Source organism: Chrysochloris asiatica, unplaced genomic scaffold, assembly GCF_000296735.1.
Source record: "Chrysochloris asiatica unplaced genomic scaffold, ChrAsi1.0 scaffold00040, whole genome shotgun sequence".
In the NCBI taxonomy this organism is placed as follows: domain Eukaryota; kingdom Metazoa; phylum Chordata; class Mammalia; order Afrosoricida; family Chrysochloridae; genus Chrysochloris; species Chrysochloris asiatica.
Window position 1 is genome coordinate 21,841,055 of NW_006408558.1, and position 22,872 is coordinate 21,863,926.

Genomic DNA, 22,872 nt, shown 5'->3' on the forward strand with positions numbered 1-22,872 from the left:
CTTCCAGTCAGTTGGCCAGATAGTTGTCTTCCAAATTTCTTGGCAGAGATGAGTGAGTGCCTCCTGTGCCACCTCACTTTCTTGAAAGATTTCAATTTGTATTCCATCAATTCCTGGAGGGAGCCTTGTTCTTTGCCTATTCCTTCAATATACCTTGGACTTCCTCCTTCAGTATCATTGGCTCTTGATCATGTGCTCTCTCTTCAAACGGTTGAACATCAACCATCTCCTTTTGGTATAGTGACTGTGTATTCCTTTCATTTTCTTTTGATGCTTTCTGTATCATTCAGTAATTTGCCCAGAGAATCCTTCAATAATGAAAGTCGAGGCTTGAATTTTTTCTTCAGTTCCCCCAGCTTGAAAAATGCTGAGCGTGTTCTTCCTTTTTGGTTTTCTGACTTCAGAAACTAAACTTTCTGTTAAGCTCTTGTACTTCCTCATTTCTTCCTTTTGCTTTAGCATCTCTACGCTGGAGAGCAAGCCGTATATACAATTCAACAAATTCTACATGTTAAATTCAGTGACATTATTAATCCTTTAAGTTGCAGAACTGTTTTCATCTTTTTCTGAGTTGTTCCTCCCCAACAACATAAATTCACCTCCCTATGAGTTTCCTCCCTAATCTTTTGAGTTACTGTTGTCAATATAATACCATGTAGGTAGATCTTGAGTCCTGGTGTGGCGCTGTGGATTAATACACTCAACCACAAGGTCAGTTTGAATCTCAAGGTTGCTGGCTCAAACCCATCAGCCGCTCCTTTGAAACTCTAAACAGGGTCACTATGAGTCGGAACCAATTTGACAGCACTTATCAGCAACAACAGATAGATCTTAAAGGAGCACAATGCTCCAAGCAGAGATTCTTAACTCGACATTTCTAAACTACTATTTGGTTTTAAGAAGACTTAAGAGTCCTGGTGTGGCGCTGTGGATTAATGCGTCAGACTGCAGAGCCATTTGAACTGCAAGATTAGTGGTTCAAGCTCACCAGCTGCTCCTCAGAAACCCTATACAGGGTCACTATGGGTCGATACCGACTCGATGGGACTTAACAACAACAATAGGGATATTTGTGGTTTAAGACTTAGATTATCTCAGGACAAGAATTATTGAGTTCATTCAGCCTCAGTGAGCCCAGAAAGTCTGATTCCATCAAAATTGATTATTCTGTTCTGCATTTCCTCCCTTTTGATTGGAATTCTTCTTTGATCAAGATGTTCAGCATCACTGCTAAAGCCATGTAGGGGCCATGTCTCCTGGCTTCACAAGGAGGAAAGAGAATCAAACTCAGACTTGGGCTGATATTGAAGTAGGGTTCAGACAGGCTTCTGCCCTGTTGTTGTTTTTAGGTGCCATCGAGTCGGTATCGACTCATAGTGACCCTCTGCACAGCAGAACGAAACACTGCCTGATTCTGTGCTAACCTCACTACTGTTGCCACACTTGAGTCCATCGATGCTGCCATTTGGCCAATCCATCTTGTTGGGGGTCTTGCTCTTTTTCTCTGACCCTCTACCTTACCAAACATGATATCCTTCTCCAGAGACTGGTCCCTCCTGACAATATATCCGAAATATGAGAGACAAAGTTTGGCCATCCTGGCCTCCAACGAACACTCTGGCTGCACTTGTTCCAAAACTGATCTATTGGTTCTTTTGGCAGTCCATGGCACTTTTAATATTCTCCTCCAACACCATAACTCAAAAGCATCAATTCTTCTATGGTCTTCCTTCTTCACTGTCCAGCTTTTGCATGCATATGAGGTTATTGAAAATACCATGGCTTGGGTCTTCAAGCTGACATCTTTGCTCTTCAACACTTTAAAAAGGTCTAGTGCAGCAGATTTGCCCAACTCAGTATGTCGTTTGATTTCTTGACTGCTGCTTCCATGAGTGTTCATAGCTGATCTAAGAATGATGTCCTTGACAACTTCAATTTTTTTCTCCGTTGATAAGAACGTTGTTTATTGGTCCAGTGGTGAGGATTTTTGCCCTACAACCTTCTTTATCCTATTCTGACATCTACCTGCTTCCCTCTTTTCATTCCAGCACTCTCGGCTTGACATTTGGGTTCGGTAATCCATCGCAATGGTTACATTTGGGTTCGGTAATCTATTGCAATGGCTACACCGATCTCTTAACAATACTCAGGATGATGGGGTGAACAGGGCACAAACCCAACTCAGGATACAGCACTTCTCCAGTCCGGAACGCTTCTTGTCTGCCATACTGCAGGCACAGCTCCCTCGGGTTCCTTTAGCCAGTCTGTGAATGCCCAGCGGGTACATTCTTCAAGCCAGTCTTCTGCCCATAGGCACTCAGCTTTACTCAGTCCATAGGCTCAGAGCTGGAAGCTGCTCGGTCTCTCCATGCCACCGCCTCTACTGTCACCTTTTACTGTTTCATGCTTCACTCATGCTCTTCTTTCTTGATGGTCCTGGGGCCTTCCATTTCTGCTTCTGAGGTGACTCCTTTTAAGCCTAGCTGGAAGGCAAAACTAACCAATCCCAGCCTTTGAGTCCTGTAAACTTTTATTTGCATGGTCCTGGTGAGGCACCGTGGGATAACTGACTAGACCACAAGGTAGGTTTGAACCGAGAGGGTGGTGGTTCAAACTCACCAGTAGCTCCTCGGAAACTACACATGGTTGCTATGAGTCAGAACCGACTCCACAGCACATAACAACATCAGATCACTTGGTGAGAATTAAGATGATTTGGATAGAAAAGCCCTATCAAGTCAATTCAAGGCACCACAATCACCATCTCTTAATCTCCCTTGGATAAGAGTCCCATACAGGCTGGGGTCCCCTTCCCCCAAGTTGGTCAGATGAGGAGAAAGGACCATCTCCCAGAAGCCACCCAAGCTGTGGGGTCCCCCACACCTGGCCCACAGTCACCACCAACACAGATAAACACACAATACATTGGGCCCAAGGCGAGACCCTTCCAATGCAGAGAAGTCTCTGAGTGGTCTCGAACATATAGGTGAGTCGGCACTGTAGGGGACCACATGCCCTACAAGGCCTGCTAGCGTCCCATCCCCCATGGACACTGCCCCGGGTTCTAAAGCCACAGTCAAATCCATCCGACTCCTAACAACCCCATAGGACATAGCAGAACTGCCCCCTAGGGTTTCCAGGGCTGTTCATCATGGGAGCTGACAGCCAGTCTGTCCCCTGGAGTAGCTGTGGGTTTGAACCACTGATCTTAGTTCGCAGTGAGGGGCTCTAATCACAGCACCACCAGGGTTCCTGTTTATTATCATCAAAGTGGGGGAAACCCCACACAAATATGGTCTGGGACAGGTTAGCATAAGAGGGCAGGAAACAAGTGAAGACCCAGGAAAAATAGAGCCGGCCAGGCAAAGATTTGGACAGAAGCCAAAGAGAAGAGGGAGTGAAGTTGTGCAGGTGAGCGGGCAGGGCTGGGAGGCTGTGAAAGAGAGGACGGACTCCAGGACCCAAATGGGCACCTCCTCGTCAGGGCGCAGTGTCAGGAGGAGGCTCACACCTGCAGGCTGGCCCCAAACTTTTCATTGAGAAAGGTCCCATTCAATCTCTACACTTTGGGTGTGAGCAGTCCACTGGGGCCTGACCTGAGGCCCCCAGGTGAGTCCAAGGTTGCTGTCAGGTGCAATCGAGTTCCTTCAGATTCAGAGTGACTCTTTGTACAACAGAACTAAATCCTGACCAGTCCGGCACTGCCCACGTAACACAAAGTCTTATCATCCTTCTTCTAAGGAGCAGGCCACTTTCTGTCTCCCAGCCCATCTGGTAGCCCCCAGCCAGATACCCTGCTACCATACGTCTTCCCTCAATGATGGTCCAGACCAAACTCAATAAAAAAAAGAATAATTTATTGTCAACAAAGGCGATATATACAAAGGGCGTGGGGAAGTGGGGACGTGGGTGAGGGAAGAGGCACCCATGTGGGGCAGGAAGAGGTAATGGAGGCCACAGGTCGGGGAGGAGAGGCGTCCTCTGAGGTAGTGGGACTCGGTTCAAACCTCATGACCACCTCTTGTGTAAGGCACTGTGCCAAGGGAGAATGGTGGGAGGCTAAGAAGGGGCGTTGTGGGGACACAGAGGTCTGGGTAAGCAAAAGGGTGTTCTCCACCGGCCCAATGCCCCACCTAGGGCCTGGCCAAGGCCTCGCCGGGGCAGATGCTCGCCCGTACGCGAAGCAGCAGTGGCTGCAGCCCACCCTCTTCGCCACCCTACCCTTGCACGTTTCATTTTCTGCACCAGGCAGCCAAGCGGGAGTAGCTCCAAGTTTTAACCCAAAGAGGATGCTGCGGCCTCCCACTCCCAGGAAAATTAGCACTTCTACACCACCCCCTGCCTTGGGCTCCCCCCGCACAGGGGTGCTGGATTCTGACAGGACTTAAGGCCAGTCCCGGGTGTCACCTGCTCCCACACCCTTGGTGCCCGAGGGATGCTTGGGCCAGTCCTGCAGGAAGCTGACGGCTGGTGGTTCCTCAATTCGCACTCGAATAACCTGGAGATCCAGCGTCCCGCGAAGCCCCGGAGGGGGAGCTGGGCAGGGGTGGGAAAGAGAGCAGAGTCAGGGCCCCAGAACCCACCTCAAGGGTGCTCCCCAAGAGCCTGTGCAAGCCTCACCCTGTGTCTCCAAGGCCCAGCACGTGGCACAGGGGAAAGTGCAAGGATAGGAGTGGCACTCTGTTGACCAAGGACCACACCAAGTCCTCACCCGGATGCCCAGCTCCTCACAACAAGCCCCTTTAGCACACGGGTACTTGTCCCCTCCCCGCTTAGTTTCAGCTGACTCAGCTTCATCTAAGTTACTACAGATCCTAGCTCAGCGAGAGGCTGGGACTGAGGGGAGAAAGACCAGGATAGAGGACTAAAGAAGGGAATTGTAAATACTCATGAAAGGGTCACAAATAGCACCTGAAGAAACTCCATTATCTTTTCATTCCATTTTTGAGGGCCCCTTGTATTAAAGCCATGAATTTGAATGAGATCACCCAGGATGTGCTGACAAAGCCCAGCCTGGGGCAGGGGAACTCATTCATTCAACATGTTCAAACCTCACTGCCACTGAGTCAGTTCTGACTCACGGTGGCCCTATAGACGGAGTCCAACTGCTCCCTAGGGTCTGAGACTGGGAGACTTTATGGGAGCAGTCAATCTCACCTTTCTCCTGAGAGGCAGCTAGTGGGTTTGAACTCACCACTCCCTATGTTAAACGGCACCTACTCCAGGCCAGGCACTGTGCTGGGGCAGCGGAAAAGAGTCAATGAAACAGACGACCATAACTGACCTCAGGGAGTGTACATTCCAGAAAAGGGAAAGCGGTATGAGAATGCCTCCAAACCAGGGGAGCTGAGAAAGGATGAGCAGGAGAAACTGAGGAGGGAGAGCCAGTGAGGAAGGAGAAAAGCCCAGCAAGGAGGTGTCTCCAGGAAGTAGGGAAGCCTGGGCCCACCATGACTGCCACACCAAGACAGATGAGGCTCTAGAGCTGACCACCAACCACTGTGCTAAGAGCAATTTCAGCCTGGAGTGGTAAGGATGATAGTTTGATAGGAATGGATTCCAGAGAAAGAAGAGGCAGTTAGCACAGAAACACTCTCAGGAATTGCTGAAAAGGTCAGGGGACAAATGAACAGTAGTCAGAGAGGGCTGAGGGGTCCAGAAGGGAGAGATGACAGCGAGCTGGAGGCTGATGGGAAAGATGCAGAAGCGAGAAAACAGACGGTACGGACAGGAGAAGGGACACCACAGTGCTTGGCTAGGAGGCCGTAACAGCAGAAGGCAGAAAATTGAGCCTGGGTTTTTGGGCAGGTCTGCCTGCACGGGTGCAGTGGGAGAACGCAGGCTCCGGCCTAGTACCAGAGTTGCCCAAGCCTGTTTCCTCTTCTGTAAAATGGGAACCATATTTTACACTGAAGGGTCAATTCTTCCTGGTAGCATGGAGGGTAGAGGTGTGTGGGGTGGGGGTGGGGTATGGGAGTATGAGTCAGAGACTGAGACCCCAGGTGCAGCAGAGACCTCCTTGCTAAACTCTCAAGACCAGAGCCCCAGGGCCGGGAATAGTCACCAGATGGATCCCTCCTCCTCCAGAGGGTGGGGCTGAGTCCCTTTCTCTTGTTTCTACATGACGCCTGTCTGAGGAGGGACCCCAAGAATGTTACCATCAAAATAAAAAGTCAAAGCAATCATCAGCCACCCGCCTTTCTAATAAAGCCTGCCTGAGGCCTTCCTTTGTTCCAGGCACTGCATTATAGAGCAGTAAACAAAACCAGGACTGTAACACACACACACGCAGACACACTGTGGTCCCGCCGCTCTTCTTGGTCTAGTCTGGAAACACACTGGGTCTGGTCAAGAAATACATGCCAGATATCTAGGACCTACTTAAAAACCAGCGAGACAAAGTCATTTCCCCCCAACCTAGACACCCTCCCACTCTCATTCGCAAGACCCCTGGAGAGTTCTTGTAAGTCTTCCCTGCCTGCCTCACACACACATCCATCAGAGCTTTGCTGACCTGACCACAGCGACTGCTTCCAACGTCTAAGTTTGTGACTTTTTAAAGATGCACGATTTTTATTCAAGTCAAATCTCCATGGAACTTTAGTAACCGAAGAAACTCAAGGTAGAGGCATTGTAGCTGAAGCTTCACAGGCTTCTGAGAAACATGTTCGAACTGTGGGTTACTGCATCAGAAGAAACCACTGGCTTGGAGTCCTTGCTTGGCCTCAGAAACATCACAGGGCCCCTCCACCCCAACCCTCTATTTGCTTGACTGCCTCTGACCTGTCCCCACAAGCAGACAGTGAGTTTCTTGGGGACCAAGATTGCCTTGTTTTGTTATTAAGTACCACTGAGTCAGTTCCAACTCATAGTGACCCTATGCTAAACAGAAGAAAACACTACCTGGCTCTGTGCCTTGCTGCCCACTGGTATGACTAGGCCTACTGTTGCTGCCAACTGAGCCCATCCATCTCGTTGGGGCTACTTCTCCTTTTCACTGGCCCTCTACTCTGCCAAGGACGATGCTCTTCTCCAGGAACCGGTCCCTTCTGACAACATGTCCAAAGTATGAGAGATGAAGTCTCACCATCCTGGTTCCTTACATCGTTTCCGGAATGCTTCCCGTGGGGCAGGGCACTCACTGTTGGTACTGCTCAGGAACAGAGTGGCTGCAGGACTTAGTGTCTTCAGGAACTTCGGCCCATCTCCAAACTCTCAGTCCTGCTACTTCTGAGAACACCCCGAGTCTCCAGCACCCCAGCATCAATCGACTTGTCAGACCCGTTTCTTCATGGACTTACCCACACCCTCCACATGAGCCAGAAACCTCCATGATCCTCTTTTACATGTGAAGTTTGGATACAGGGTACCCCATGACTTGAAATGAAGGTTCCCTCCCAAGAATGAAGCCAACAGACCCATTACACAATGGAGGGGGCCAGCCATCCAGAGCAGAGGCATGGGGAGGGGCACGAGGTGGCTAAGGAAACTCAAATCCAAGCAAAGCACTGGGTCTGGGGAGGCAGGAATGTGGCTCAAGCCAAGACTCGAGACAGAAACCATGATCTATGTGATGGGGCGAGGCCTGTCTCCAGATCAGAAAAAGTTCACTATGGCAAACATACAGTTAATGAGACTAGATGTGCGCACACACATGCACACACATACGGTTTTGTGAAACACCTGAAGGATATAAGCTCTGAAGAACAGCTACTCCTGGTAGTGACTTGGGCCAACGGGTGACACACTGGTTCCTTCCTTGATGTATGGTGCACACCTCCTTTCAAAGAACTCTGCGGTATTTCTCTGGGTGCTAACTCCAAATGCATGTTGCAGACAAGCTGAGACAAGAAGTCAGGCACTCACTGCATGAATCCTTCATTCCTTCGAGAAACACTTCCTGAACCCTTGGGCTACTGTGACGCAAGACCTGTCTCTCCACTCCTCGGCTTTTCAGTGTAGGTCTGACCCTGTGCGAGCAAGTCCAGCTTTCAACCAGCAGCTTCAGCATAACCTTGGGCCTGTGCTCTGGAGAGTCAGGCTCAGTCTCTGCTCTACTGGTACACAGTCCAGTCTCAGTGTGGAGATGTGACTGGGCAGCAGAATACTGGCCCCTTACAATGCCCACAGCTCATTCCCTAGCACCGATGGGTGTTACATAACATGGCAAGAGGCAATGAAGGTATGAAATCGGCCTCCTGAGGAGCCTTTACAGTGTGATGGACCTTAGGTGGAACCCTGAGTCCTCCTCAGAACCTTATGAGGTGGACAGTCCCACTAGAAAGGACAAGCAGACAAGCCTGGAACAGTTAGAGCAATAAAAGACACATCTTCAAAGAAAGATCATCAGGAAAAACCCAAAACAAAAATGTCAGCATGACTGGCTACTACAAGAATAAGCAAGTTGTTTGCCGGGAAGCCATCAAGGCAAGCAATCAAGTTCCTTTAGGACAAAACCCCCTCTAAGACTGAAACTCAAAGGAACACATGAGCAGGCATGTAAGCTTGCTGGTGCCCATGTTGGTCTACTGGTGAATGGAAGAAGGGGAAAGGCAGCAATGAAGAAATGGGCTGAGTTCAACCACATTCCACAGACTCCTGTGGACCTGGAGATGAGATAAAGAAAAGCTGGTTGGTCCAAAATCTGGTGAGACCTGTGGACACCTGAGCCCATGGACAAGGGCATAGCCATGGAGGTCCAGAGCTGAGAGTGAACCATTCAGCTGATATGGATAGAGATGGGCAACTTAGATATTGGCTTCATAAAATATTTTGTTATGTGCCGTGGAGTCAGTTGTGAATATAGTCACCCTGTACAGGGTTTCCGAGGCTGTAAATCTTTATGGAAGCAGAAAGCCTCATCTTTCTCCCGCCTAATAGCTGGTAGTTTCAAACTGCTGTCCCTGAGGTTCGCAGTCCGATTCATTAACCACTATGCTACGATTCATTAACCACTACGCTACGGGGTGATAAAGGCACAAAGTGACTGGCTTACAAGGTTCAAGGGGGAGCTTAGTTTAATAAGTGTGTGGAGACAAAGTCTCCACCAAATAGTTTTCATCTTGTCTAGATGGGTCTGGTTAAAAAAGATGGGGATAAGATTCTAATAATTCAACAATGAGTAATTATTATCATGACTAAGTTCAACTGTCACAATTGTAAAGGTAGAAGTTTTAACAAAAACAGGGAAGTGGTTGATCTTACAGTCCAGAAACAAAGGACCCTAGGACCATTAAGAGAGAAGAGCACAAGCAGAATGCAGGACCTTATCCAGAGAAGCAGTGACACCAGACATAGAGGCAGAGATGGGGACATGAAGAGAGGGAGCAGCTGAGGACTCTAAATTCATGGGACGTGAGTGATTAAGAGCTACCAGCCAGGAGGCAGACTTGCAGAATGCACCCTTTGGTGGTGTAAATTATTATATATGCCTGAGTGTTTAAAAAAAAAAAAAAAAGCTTAGAGAGAAACATTGGTAACAGATGGTACATGGTGGGAGATTACAGTCATTGTAATGAAACAAGGTGTATGATTTGTTGAATGTAAAACTGGTGACCTGCCCTGTAAACTTTCACTCAGTCCCCTAATAAAAACCTTAAAACAATAATAAAAAGAGGGAATGAAGGCGGCAGAACTCAAGGGTCTTTAAATGGGGAAAGGGAGGAAGAAGACATACCCGACAGGGCATCCTGAGAGACTCAACCGGCCACTGCTGGTTTTTAAGATGGAAGGAGGCTACAAGCCAAAGAATGCAAATGGCTACTAGAAGCTGAAATAGGCCAGGAAATAGTCTCCCAGAGCCTCAGAAAGGAACCCAGCCCTGTTGATGCCAGATTTTAGCCCATCTGACCTACACAACTGTAGTGTTTGAAGCACTAAGTTTGTGGTTGTTACAGTAGCAACAGGAAAAGAAAAAGAAAAAGAAAGGATTAACTGCTGGGAAGGAACCCTTTGTAATATTCAGCCCCTTTCATGACAAGATATTTTTCTAAGGGAGTTCTGGGTGGTGCAAACTAATGTTCTTGGCTGCTAACCAAAAGGCTGGAATTTCAAGTCTTCCCTGAGGCATTTCAGAAAAAGGGCCTGGTGACAACCACTGAAAACCCTATGGCCTTCCTGGGTTTGTAAGTCTCCCAAAATGATTGGTCAGGCTGCAATCTGCCAAAGGATCAGCTCTAATGATTGGTCCATTTCCTATCTGTTTGCAATCCATGCAATAAGACAGATCAGTTTACAATCAGCCTAAAGAGTTGGTTGAAGAAAACCATGACTTGAAGTTGACAAGGTCTCCTGTGTAAGTTTCGAGGGGACCCTCCAGATCAACAGGAGCCAGAAGAAAGCACATCCTCTCGAATTGAGGTGCCCCCTGTGCTGAGAACCTTAGAGACAGGTCAAGGACTGTACTGAGCTGTTAATACTGAAGACCGAGAAATGGTAGCAAACACAGCAGACCCAAGTGACAAAGAAACAGTGTCAGTAATGGGAGCAGCTGGCGGGAACCACCAGACTGGTACACAGCCGCAGTGGATGTGCTGGTTCACAGAAGAGGTCTGACACACACTGCACATCAATGTAAATGTTCAGCCTGAGAGCTGTCGGATTTCTGGCCTAATCCTGGGACCGAGCCCAAGGTTGTCCCAAAGTGCTGAAGTGACAGCTGGACAGGCAAGCACAGGGGTCAGACCTCCCATGTGAAGTTGTGTAGAGACAGTGCGACAGCCATAGCCAATAAAGCAAAATCAAAGTAGACCCACATTAAAAAAACTGGGATGAAGGGAATACAATGACAGGCTGAAGCCCTAGAAGGGGAGAGCTGCAGGGGGCGTAGTGAGACCTTTCAGGAGATTGGGGCATTGGCAAGACTATGGAGGATGACACACATTAAAGTGTTGTGGTCAGCCACCACCTCTGAGCTGGGCACCACCGATCCTGACTCTGCTGATTAGGAGATCTGGCTCCTATGCAACATGCACAATGTTCGTGCTTTCTAAATGGGAACTGAAGTTTCTGGCAGGGAGTTGACACAGAATTCTTCTTGATCCAGCTATTATCTGGTCTGCCTGTATTTTAGAAATTTGGGTCTATTCTGGTTCCACGTCATCAGCCAAAGTTGAACCAGGAAAAACTAGTTTGAAGCCTTCAAAATCCCAGCCATACTGCGCCTGGCCTGAGGTGATGGCACACCTGACGTGCCGATGCGCTCATACAGTGACACAGAAACAAACTTGGGTAATGTGGGAGGGCAAGTGGGTCTCCTTTTAGACATAAATGGGTTCCTCTCCTATAGAGTGCTCATCAGGATAGATGAGACGGACTCACCTGAAATCTGTTGCTTACTATTTACTTTATACAAATAACAAAACTGCTTTTCAAGCGCTAACCCTTCGTAAAGTGTGACTGTGTGTGTGATCCAATCGGATTGGATAGCAGAGGACTTATCTGGCCTGGGAATTTAACAGTATAAACTGTATGTCTCTGTAAATTTATGTGCGTGCAACATCACAGTGGAGCACAGTTCTACCGGGGCTGCCATCTTGGCAACTGTTTTTTCCCTAAGGACCAAATGAACTGTATATAAAAGAACTGTGTTGTTTATCAGTAAAACTCAGTATTAAAACACAATTAGTACTGTTCTTACTGTTAGGTGTCGTCAAATTGGCTCTGACTCAAAGCGACCTGTATAGATTTCCAAGGTGGGTTTGAATCAAAGACCTTGCGGTTAAAAGTCCAGGACTCCAATTACTAGAATGACTAATTTCTTAACTAGTTTTTCCCTAGGAGGTTTATGTTCTTCACTGGTCTATTCTTGAGCCCTGTTACCTGTTTGAATCCCTGACTATTCATCCCTCAGGGTGAGGAATGCTTGCATCAACTACATGTGTGAACCTGGGTGTCACATGGGCTTTTGGAAAGCACTGGCCGAGTCCAGCCAGAGGAACCATTACAGGAAAACTCCTAAGCAAGGGTCAGATCAGCTTAATTTTCTGGCCAGCCTCCTTGACCATTCAAGTCCCATTGCCCTTGGCCCTGTCTCCCAGTCTCAGTGAGGCATCCTCTCGGGAGAGCTCACCTGGAGAGGGGCCTTCCAGCTGGCTTAGGCCTCCTGTTGTCTTTCCCTCTTTGGGCGAGTCCTTGTTCTCAGAGGCCCTGAGCTGGGTGTGGGAGAAGAGCTGGAGGACAAAGCCTGGGGGGAAGCTGCCATCGGTGAAGTGGCGGACTTCTGCTGGGGCTGCGAAAGTCTCCGTGGGTGAATCAGGTGATGAGGGGGTATCTAGGAAGGGAGGGCACGGTGAAACTGTGAGGTCAGGAGCCCAGGCTCCAGGTGGGCTCCCACCCCCTCTCTTCAAGTACTGCCCGCAGAGTTCAGGTCCACATCCCTGGGCCTCCCCTTCACCTGGGTCAGGGTCCAGGTTTTTGGTCATATGCCTGCTCTTTTTTTTTCTGACAGGCTCTTCCCCAGGGGGCTCCTTCCATTTCTGACCACGGGGCTTCTTAGTTGCTGGTTCTGTGGCAAGGGCAGGTGCACCTGCAAAGAGAACACACCTTACACCGGGAACCATGTCTGAACTCCGTCTGCCCAGCAGCCTTCCTCCAACTCAGAACATGCCCCCCCCAATCTGTCTCAGACACACCGGCTGCCCAGATAACTGACCAGGAAGCTCAAGGTGGCGGAGTCCCTTGGAGCGGGTCCTTTTAGGTAAGACTGGCAAGGAGGGGTTGTCTTCAGGGTCGAGGAGAACGACGATTTCGGCAGGCATCCTGGGAGGATCTGGCTCCACATCCGGGCCAGAGTCTGAAGGAGACAAATGTCAGTGAGCCCCAAGTGTTTCGTTCCAACAGATTCAACACCCTCCCCTCTTTCCTGGCCAATTACCTGAGTTAGGTGGGGATGGTTGCTCAACTCGGACATCTTGCAAAAGAGCCACCCCCTCACTCCAGGCCTCCAGGATGTTGCTCTTCTCCGACTGACTCAGGTCCAAGGTGTGGGGATGCTGATCAAGGATGTGCGTGTGGGCCGTCTCGGCCGACGGGCAGCGAATCTCAGCACCACACACCATACACAGGGTCCGCCCGCTGCCTCCTGGGCTGTTCCCCACCAGGAACTCCTGCTCCCAAGACATTGGCTGCTTGGGTTCCTCACTGCCATCGCCACCGGCCTCCGATAGGCTGGGTCTAGACAGTGGAGTCTTTTCCTGCTGGGCCACTGTGGAGAGAGGAAAGAGTGTGATCAGGAAAGGTGTCCTCAGTTCACACTACCGACTTAGAATAGGACTCCCCAAGTTTGGTGCTGTGTGTATGCGGGGGTGTGTGTGTCTTTGGTGGAGACTTTCTATCCAAAGTCTTTTTCTCAGTTTCCCAGAAACCCACAGTGAGCCCAGGCTTGTCCTGATGCTACAGTTGCTGGTGCCGTCAAGTCAATTTCAGCTCATTAACCACCATGTGGTGGAGCAGAACCACCCCACAGGGTCTTCCCAGCTGTAATCGCCACAGGAGCAGACCAGAGTGCTGGCTGGGTTTGAACTGCTAACTCTTTCTTTCAGGGTAGCATAATCACTTGCATCACCAGGACTCCTGGCACGCTGTACCCACTCCCTTACATCTTCTCTTGTGTAGTCCCATCCGGCTCAGGTATCTTCTCCATGAGTGAAGCCTTCCTGAACCATAGCGTGTGTTGCAAAAGAGGTGATGTTGGCCCACATGGAGCTCGAGGCTTCTGCAAGTGCCCATGATCGTTACAGCTACAATAGAAAACTCCAACCAGAGATGGTGGGACAAAATACAAACATAGGGGCCCCAGCACCAGGAAGTAGAGTCCTGGTGTGGTGCCGCAGGATAATGCGCTGGACCGCAAGGTTGGTGGTTCAAACCCACCAGTTGCTCCTTGGACCCAATACAGGGTCGCTATGAGTCAGAACTGACTCAGTGACACATAATAACACCACCTGGAAGCAGGGTGTCCTCCCTATGGGGAATAGGGAGAGCCTGGGAAGGCAGCAATGGAGGAGGAAGCATATGATATGGATACAAGTAGTAGTTTAGCATTAGAAGACCTAAGTCCAAACCTGAGTCCCACTTATTTACTGACCGGACAGTAAACCTGACTTCCACGTTCCCATTGGGCTTCTGTCCCCTTCACTACTCCCAAACAGCTGTCGCCAAGATCACTAATGCTAATTTCAGCCATTGGTTTTCACAAGTCTTCATTTGACCAACGTCCCTTTCATCTTGATGTTCTTCATCAGGCTTCCAGAGTACCACCTTCCTTTGTTGTTGTTAAGTGCCTTTGAGTTGATTCCAACCCGTAGTGACCCTGTATAGGGTTTTCAAGGAGCAGCTGATAAGCTTGAACCACTGACCTTGCAGTCTGACGCATGAGCCCCACAGTGCCACACCGGGACTCCTTTGGACCTTCTTTTATTCCCCTCTGCTGGCTGAGTCACCTTTGCCATGACTTGACCATCTCCTTTTCATCTCTTCCCAGATACTAAGGCTCCCTCCCTGCCTCCAGGCCCTGGCTGGAGACCTAGCTTCCCACCAAAGCCTGAGTGTCAAATTCCTCCATCTGAAACCCATCCCCCTTCCCTGTCTCAGCTTCCTCCATTGCACATGGTCATGGATTGAATTGTGTCCCCCCAAAATGTGTGTCAATTTAGCTGGGTCATGATTCTCAGTGGTGTTTTAGTTATGTAATGTGGCAGTTCTGCAACAGTTCCCTGTGATGTGATCTGATGTGAGAAAACAGTAAGACCATTAAGAGTGGGCTGCAATATCCTTAATCCAATCACAATCCTGAGTGGTCTGATTGTAAGGGAGTTTCCTAGGTGTGTGGCCTGCAACTTTTCATCTTACATGAGACAAAAAGGGCAGAAGTCAGCAGAGAAGGAGAACTTATTACCACCAAGAACCAGGAAAGAACCAGGAGTGTATTCTTGGGGTCCCTACATTGAAGCGCCTAGATTCAGGGGAAGATGCCAAGAAACATGAATCTCCAAGGGATGGAGGCTGGACCTACTACAGAGCCAACAGAGAGAGACAGCCTTCCCTAGAGGCAGCACTCTGAACTGGACTTCTAGCCTCCTCAACTGGTATGGAAGGAGAGCTGGGGTGGCACTGTGGGTTAATGCGCCAGACTGCAAAGCCGTTTGAACGGCATGGTCAGCGGTTCAAGCTCACCAGCTGCTCCTTGGAAACCCGGTACAGGGTCGCTATGGGTCGGAATCGACTCAATGACACTTCACAACAACAAACTGGTGTGGCACTGCATGGTAAGCACTGGATCAATAGGTCGGTTTGAACCACACGGCTGGGACTCAACAGCACTTAACAACAACAAACTGTCAGAATACAGTTTTGTTTGTTAAAAGCATCCGCTTGTACTATTTTTCTGTTATACCAGCACTAGAGAACCAGAGTCCTGGTGTGGTGATGTGGGATAATTCACTGGACTGCAAACTCAGTTTGCACTTCGAGGACTGAGGTTCAAACCGACTCAGTGGCACTTCACAATGACAGAGAACTAAGCCATACATTACCATCACCTGACAGGATGAATGAGTCTTTACTTATGGTGCGTCCCCTCACTACACTGCAAGCTCTGTAACCACAAAGGCTTCTGACCATTCCTGCTGGTTATCTCTGGCACCTAGAACAGTGCCCGGAGACCAGTGACTCTGGAACAACTCCATCTCCAGCCTGGAGTCATCAGAGTCCTCCAGGATTCAGTCCTTGGACCCCTTCTCTGCCCACCTCCCTCCTTCCTCTGAAAGCCTCCAACCGGCTAGCTGTTGACAACTCCCCCATGTATTAAGACCTCCAGCCAGAGTCTCAGGAAATCTGGACTCCCACTTACCATAGTCTAACCTTAACTCCCCCAATCTCCCGCACACCTACACTCCAGTCTTCCCCATCATCTAAGTAAATGAGCTCATCCTTCTAGATGTTCAGATCAAAAATGCTGAATTCATTCTTTCTCTGACAACAGCCCAAGTTTCCCACCAAGTTTCTGCTTCAGCTCCTTTGTACATGGCTCCTCTCTCTGCTTGAAAAGCTTTTCCTCTAGCTATCCACAAGGTGAGTGCTTTAGCTCCAGGCCAGTGCCCAAACCTTCCTATATTAGCCAAGCATCCACTGACCACTAAGTGTGGCTAATAAAATACTCATTCTCCCCCTTCCCTTTCCTCCTCATTCTGCGCTAGTGTTCTATGAATCAATTGTCATCACTCCAGCTAGTAAGCACGGCTTCCTATGCTTTATTTCCAGCCCTTTGCACCTTTGTTGCTGTTGAGAGCTGAGTGCCTTCAAGTAGGTTCTGAGCCATAGCGACCCAATATAGGGCTTTTAAGGAGTGGCTGGTGAGCTTGAACTGCTGACCTTACAGTTCAAACTAACCTGGCAGCCCAGGGCTTAGCCCACAGCGCCACACCAGGACTCCTACAGTAACACAAAGTAAAAACCAAACCTGTTGCCATTCATTTGATTTGAACTTGTGGCAACTCCATGTGTGCAGAGCACAGCTGTTGCATAAAGTTTTCAAAGCTGTGACCTTTAAGGAGTGTAGCACCAGGTCTTTATTCTGAGGCACTCCTGGGCAGGTTCTAACCACTAACCTTGTGACTAGTTGTCAAGTGCTTACTGTTTGCATCACCAAGGAACTGCTGGAATATAGAAACCAAAACCAAACCTACTGCCATTGGATGAATTCTGATTCATAGAGACCCTACACAGATTTTCTGAGAACTGTAAATCTTTAAACAGACAGCCTCACCTTTCTCCTCAGTTCCTTGGGAATTGATTTAACAGCACTTGACAACAGTAACAGGATTTCCAAAGAGCGGCTGGTGGATTTGAACCATCAACCTTACTGTAAACACCTCCAGAGATCCTACTTGGGATATAGAAGGTGACCATTATTTTGTTGTTTCTAGATTTCTGTTTCCTTATTTCTATCAATGGGGACGGAATCCTGGTGTGCAGGATAAGCACTGAACGGCTAACCTTAAAGCCAGCGGTTCTAATCCATCAGCTGTTCTTTGGGAACCCTTATAAAGGCTCACTAAAATTCAGAACTGTACACCTTTAAGGGACTAGCTATTGGAGAAGGTGAAGACATTTGCATTCCCAGAGTCTTCCAAAGATAGCCCTTTGTTTTTCATATCCTGGGGGCTAAAGAAATGGTGAAGGGGGAGGGGAAAGTCAGTGTTTCTAGATTGTTCCTCAGTTCTCCCTCGGTGGCTGAGTCCCCCCTCCCCCCACTGAAAAGCACCTCTTTCCATAATGGATATGGTATGCAGGCCCATTCACCCCCACCCCCACTCGCTAGAGGCTGACACCTGTGGCTTACGCAAGCGGAAGGCCTGGGGCTGCGGAGCCCAAGGCTTCAGCAAAGCTTGATACCTGCAGAGCCCACAACACTTTCCCCAGAGAGCGCAGCCACAGTCCTCCGAATCGCTTCCAACACCTGGCTGCGGCACCAGGCTAGGACCTGGCGGCCTCGAAGCCCATCGGCCCCGTCCCCGTCGAGCCCCCTTCCCCGTCAACTGCCCCAGATACCCCAGGGCCAACAGGGGTCGGTCTGGTGTACTGGGCCCGGGCGAAAGGCCGCCCTATAATCCGATCTCCAGTGCACAGGGCACGGATCCAAGGTTCCGGACCCTGGTGGGGGTTGGGGTGGGGAGGATGCTGGGAGTCCCTCTGGCCAAACCCTGGAGGCGGGGCGGAGCGAGGGGACACCAGGGCCACGGCCCCTGACGCGGAAGTGGGGTCCCCTCCTACCTCACCTCTGAGCATAGGCTCCGGCCGCGGGATGACCGCCACTACCGTGGCTTCCGCCTCATCCTCCGCTTCCTCACACTTAAGCGTCACCTCGAAGCAGTCGAGCGCGGCGCCCTCGGCCTTCAGGGCCATAGTGTAGTCGGGAGCGCGGTGACCGGACGCCGCGGGAGGGCGTGCAGGCCTCGGAGCCACAGCGGCCGCCACCTGGCCGCAGCCACCTCTGCGCCGCGGTCGTTCGACGGCCCGGCCTATGTCGAGCGCATCCAAGCCTCCCAGAGGCCGCGGAGCGTTGAGACCCCGGGTGGGGAGGGCTCAATCCGGGGCCCCAGCCCCCCGCCGCTTCCTTTTATGGAGGCTCAAAGTCGGCGCCCGCCAGCAGCCCGCCCCGGCACGCCCCCGAGCCCGTGTAGCCAATCACGCTTCTCATCCTCCTAGGCCCGCCCCTGGTCCCTCAGAGACCTCGCCCTCCGAGCAATCGCGCAGCCCGAAACTAGCCCCACCTCCTCAGCGCGCATCTGTGTTAGACTCCACTGGACTCTCAGGAGGCGGGAATGTTGTGAGTGGGTTCTCTATCGCCCCTCCCTGTAAGGGTCCTCCTGAGGTAAAAAGGACCCCGAAATTTCTCCCAGCTGGGGATGTCGAGAGCCGGTGAGTCACCCTTCTCTGAGATACCAGTCAGGCATGTTTTCTGGCGTTAAGAGCGCTTGTGTCTCTACCAGGATTTTGGTCAATGTCCCTTTTCAGGTTTTCCAGAACACAGAAGATGCGTTGGGCTGGAAAAGAGCCTGTGGGGGGAATGGTAACGGACTTGACACGGAAGAATGGAGACTAAATTCTTTCTAATTTGCCTGTTCTGTGACCTTGGGCACTTTACGCTTTCTTATACCCTTAGCCTAGCCCATTCGTTCTTTCAAAAAAATATTATGGAGCCTTCTGGACAAGAGAATGCAAAGATGAAGAGCGACCAAGTGGAGTGTGACATACAGACCAGCCTCAGATTATGAAGTCCATTTTCCGAATTTGGGAAGATTTTGTGAACTGCCCAAGGTCATACAGCAAGCCCTTGGGAGCCTCAAGACCAGAACGCTTTTACCTCGGTGACAAGGATTTCCTCCAGAATGGACAGAGCTTTCTTCTGGCCTCTATCTAGAGCTGGTTCTCTGAATTCAGACTTAGGAAACTGTGAGAAAATAGATTTCTGTTCAGTAAAGCCACTCACTTGTCAGGGAGTACCGCAGAAAACCACTAAAGTCAAGCTCAACTATGCAGAACTCATTGTCTCCTTGATTAGAAAATACTGACAGCTCTTCCGGCTCCACCTAAACAGGAAGGGAAGAATGGTGGAAAAGAAAGTCCATAAAACTCAAATGGCCACTCCAAAAGGCAATTCCAATTTTTGAATGAATGTCATAGTAAAAACAATAGAGCCGTGCTGTCCTGGTGTGGTGCTGTGGGTAAAGCACACAACCACAGGGTCTGAGATTGGAAGCCCTATACAGGGCCACTATGAATTGGAACCAATTCGATGACACTTAAAAGCACAAGAACACTGTCTAGCAGCAGGAACTGGCTAGTTAAATGATCATTTGGTTGTTGTTGTTAAATGCCATTGAGTGGGTTCCGATTCATAGTGACCCTGTATGGACTTTCCAAGGAGCAGCTGGTGAGTTTGAACCACTAACCTTGTGGTCCAGTATTTATTCTACAGTGCCACACCAGAATGCAGATGGTGTAGTGGTTGTTGTTGTTAAGTGCCATCAAGTCAGTTCCCACTCATAGCGACCCTGTATAGGGTTTCCGAGGCTGTCAATCTTTACAGGAGCAGAAAGCCTCAACTTTTTCCTGTGGTACGGTTGGTAGTTTAGAACTGCTGACCATGAGGTTACCAGCGCAACTCATAACCACTATGCTACTAGAGTTCCATACAGGTGCTGTTGTTGTTGTTGTTAGATGCCATCAAGTCAGTACTGACTCATAGCAACCCCTACGCACAACATATGAAACACTGCCTGATCATGGGCCAACCTCACAATTGTTGCCACGCTTGAGCCCACTGATGCTGCCACTTGGCCAATCCATCTTGTAGGCAGCAGCAAAAAGGATTAATATAAAGATGGTAACAACCTGGAAAAAACATTCCTGAAATAATGTTAAGTGTGAAAGCTCACAAACATATTACATTATAAATGTTAAAGGAAACTTTGTGGAAGATAGTGATAACAGTTTTGAAGTAATTAAGGAGAAATGGAAATAAATCTGTTATGGTGGTGGCAGAATTTTGGTGTAAAAGTGTTTATACATGCATTCAAAATGTATTTGGTACCATAAAAATGAAAAATTGTGATAGATCTACATTTCTATATAGAAAGGTTTCTATAAATATTGAATGACAACAGATATCTAAAAATAGTATTTATGTCACGATCCTAAGTACTGTACTGTGAGCCAACCACAAAGTTGGTGGTTCTAGCTTACCAGCTGCTCCACAGAATAAAGATGAGGCTTTCTGTTCCTACAAAGATTTACAGCCTGGAAAACCCTATACAGGGAACTTTGAGTCGGAATGGATTCAACGACACTTAACAATTTTTGTTTAAAATAGTCTGTATGTGTTTATACCTCCATACACACACACATGTACGGATTCTATAAGAATAAATACTATTGTCTTAATATGGGTTCTCTGGAGAAGCAAAACCAATTTTTTCCCAGATTTATCTGAAAGAAATTGTTCATGTAGGTGTGAAGGCGGACATGGTTAAGCTCTAAATCTTTGGGTCAGGTGTCAGACTGGTGGCTTCTGAAGTCATGTTGTTTTAGGGGCTGATGAACCCACAATCAGCAAGTCAGACATCAGACTGGTGGCTCATAGACCTGCAGAAGGTGTTGAACCTTAAAATCGGCAGGTTCCTGGCCCATGGGACTGTGGAAGCTGGTTAATCACAGAATTGGCAAGTCAGACAACAGGTTGTTAGCTCAAGTCTCAAGAGCCAAAGAGTCAGATGACAATGAGCCAGATGCAGGATCCTGAGTCAGGGAGAACATCGCCATGGTAACTGGACATTGAATACATGTCTCATCATCAGGGAAACTGCCCTTATGTCAGAATAATGGTGTGACTCGAGTAATGCCTACTTATAAGGCTGATTTGAAAGATAACCTAATACTAATACTGCCTCATTAACATATAGAGGTTAGGATTAACAACAAATAACATGAAAGATACTTATATAATATCACAAAATGGAGGATAAGTACATCAGATCACACAATGGACGGAGACCACGCGATGCTGGGAATCATGGCCTATCCAAGTTGACATGTAACAACCATCAGAGTCTACCACTTGTCAATTTGACACCTGTACTCATCTCCTTAACATACGTGAGGAGCCATAGAGTCGGTTCTGACTCATAGTGACCCTGTATAGGGTATCCAAGGAGCAGCTAGTGGGTTTGAACCATTGACCTTGTGGTTCACAGTTCAATGCTGATCCTACAGCACCACACCAGGAGTCTCCTTAAAACACACATAAACTATAAATGAAAACAATTACAAAGCCATATTTACACTTCTCGTTGTGTTCTGCTGAATCAGTTCCCTGTAAAGAGTTTCCAAGAGTAGCTGGTGGCTTTGAACTGTCAACCTTGCAGTTAGCAGTCCAGTGTTGATCCTACAGCGCCACACCATGGCTCTACTTATACTTAACAAGATGTAACTAGCATACATATAACTGAAAATACACTCACTCTGTTTCTTACTTTTCTAGTGCAGCTCTGATAGAAAGACCACAAGTGGGTGACGCCAACAAACAAACTTATTCTCTCATAGTTTAGAAGGAATGCCAACTCTAGAGAAGCAAAATCAGTGAAGTTTATATATATATATATATATATGAATGGTGATGGTGTGCCTCTAAGTTGGTTCGGACTAATAGTGACCCTGTATAAGGTTTCTGTATAGGTACAGCCTCATCTTTTCTCCTGCAGAGCAACTGGTAGTTTCAAACTGCTGACCTTGTGGTTAGCAGCCCAACATATAACCACTACCAGGGCATATATATGTGAGTGTGTGTGTGTGTATTGTTGTTAAGTGCTATGGAGTCAGTTCCAACTCATAGTACCCTGTCTAGGGCTTTCAAGAAGTGACGGGGGGTTTGAATTGCTGATCAGTTCACACCAGCCTTATAGTCCAGTGCATTACCCTGAAGCACCATACCAGGTCTCCATATACGTATATAGACATATATAAATTAAGCTGTTGTTGTTAAGTGCCACAAAGTTGGTTCTTACTCATAGTGATCCTGTATAAGGTTTCCAAGGCTTTAAATCTTTGCGGGAGCAGAAAGTCTCATCTTTCTCCGATTATATTAATATATTCATATATGTATATACACACACACCATCACAGTGAGTCAAAAATTATCTGCACTTTGGCTGTAGAATTTATTTTATTTTAATCAACCTTTAGAAAAGACAAATACAGCATTTTTCGATACACTTTCTTATTTGTCTGTCAATGAGCTTTCATGTTCCCTTATTTAAAAATGTTTTAGGTAGAGCTGCAAGCCATGAATGCACCTGTCTTCACTTTTTCAACAGAAGGGAAACTTCGTCCTTGAAGGGCTGCTTTCAGGGGGCCAAACAAATGAAAGTCCGAAAGAGCAAGATCAGGACTACAGGGAGGATGTTTTAAAACCTCAAAATGAAGTTTTTGCAGTGTCTACAGTGTGGGCAGAGGTGTGTGGATGTGCATTGTCACACAAGATCACAATGCCCTTGGATAGCAGTCCTCTGTGTTTAATCCAAAGTAGAGGCTTCAGCTCTTCAGTGAGCATGTCACTGTAGTGAGCACTGTTGATTGTTGAACCTTTTTCTTGATAAGGTTCCAATACTGACTGGCCCTTCAGAAGCCCAGAAAACTATAAGCATCAACTTCCCAGTTGTTGGTTGACTTTTGACCTTTTTCTTGGTTTTAAGGTTGTTTCCATTCCATACTCTGCTGTTTACTCTCAGGTTCATAGTGATGAATCCATGTCTTGTCACCAGTAATGATTTTTTTTTTTTTAATGTTTTATTGTGAATTATATGATAGTTTACA

The 22,872-nt window shown here is 48.3% G+C and overlaps 1 protein-coding gene across 1 annotated transcript in view; it reads right to left on the bottom strand.

Moving 5' to 3' along the window:
• LOC102830070 (chromosome unknown open reading frame, human C11orf84) overlaps positions 1–17,904 on the bottom strand; it is a 32,530-nt gene extending 14,626 nt beyond the window's left edge. The window contains 6 exon segments of the mRNA XM_006861094.1: positions 4,222–4,536; positions 12,071–12,271; positions 12,395–12,526; positions 12,653–12,793; positions 12,875–13,204; positions 17,778–17,904. Coding sequence (XP_006861156.1) covers positions 4,222–4,536; positions 12,071–12,271; positions 12,395–12,526; positions 12,653–12,793; positions 12,875–13,204; positions 17,778–17,904 — 1,246 coding nt within the window.
• Positions 17,905–22,872: the final 4,968 nt, after the last annotated feature.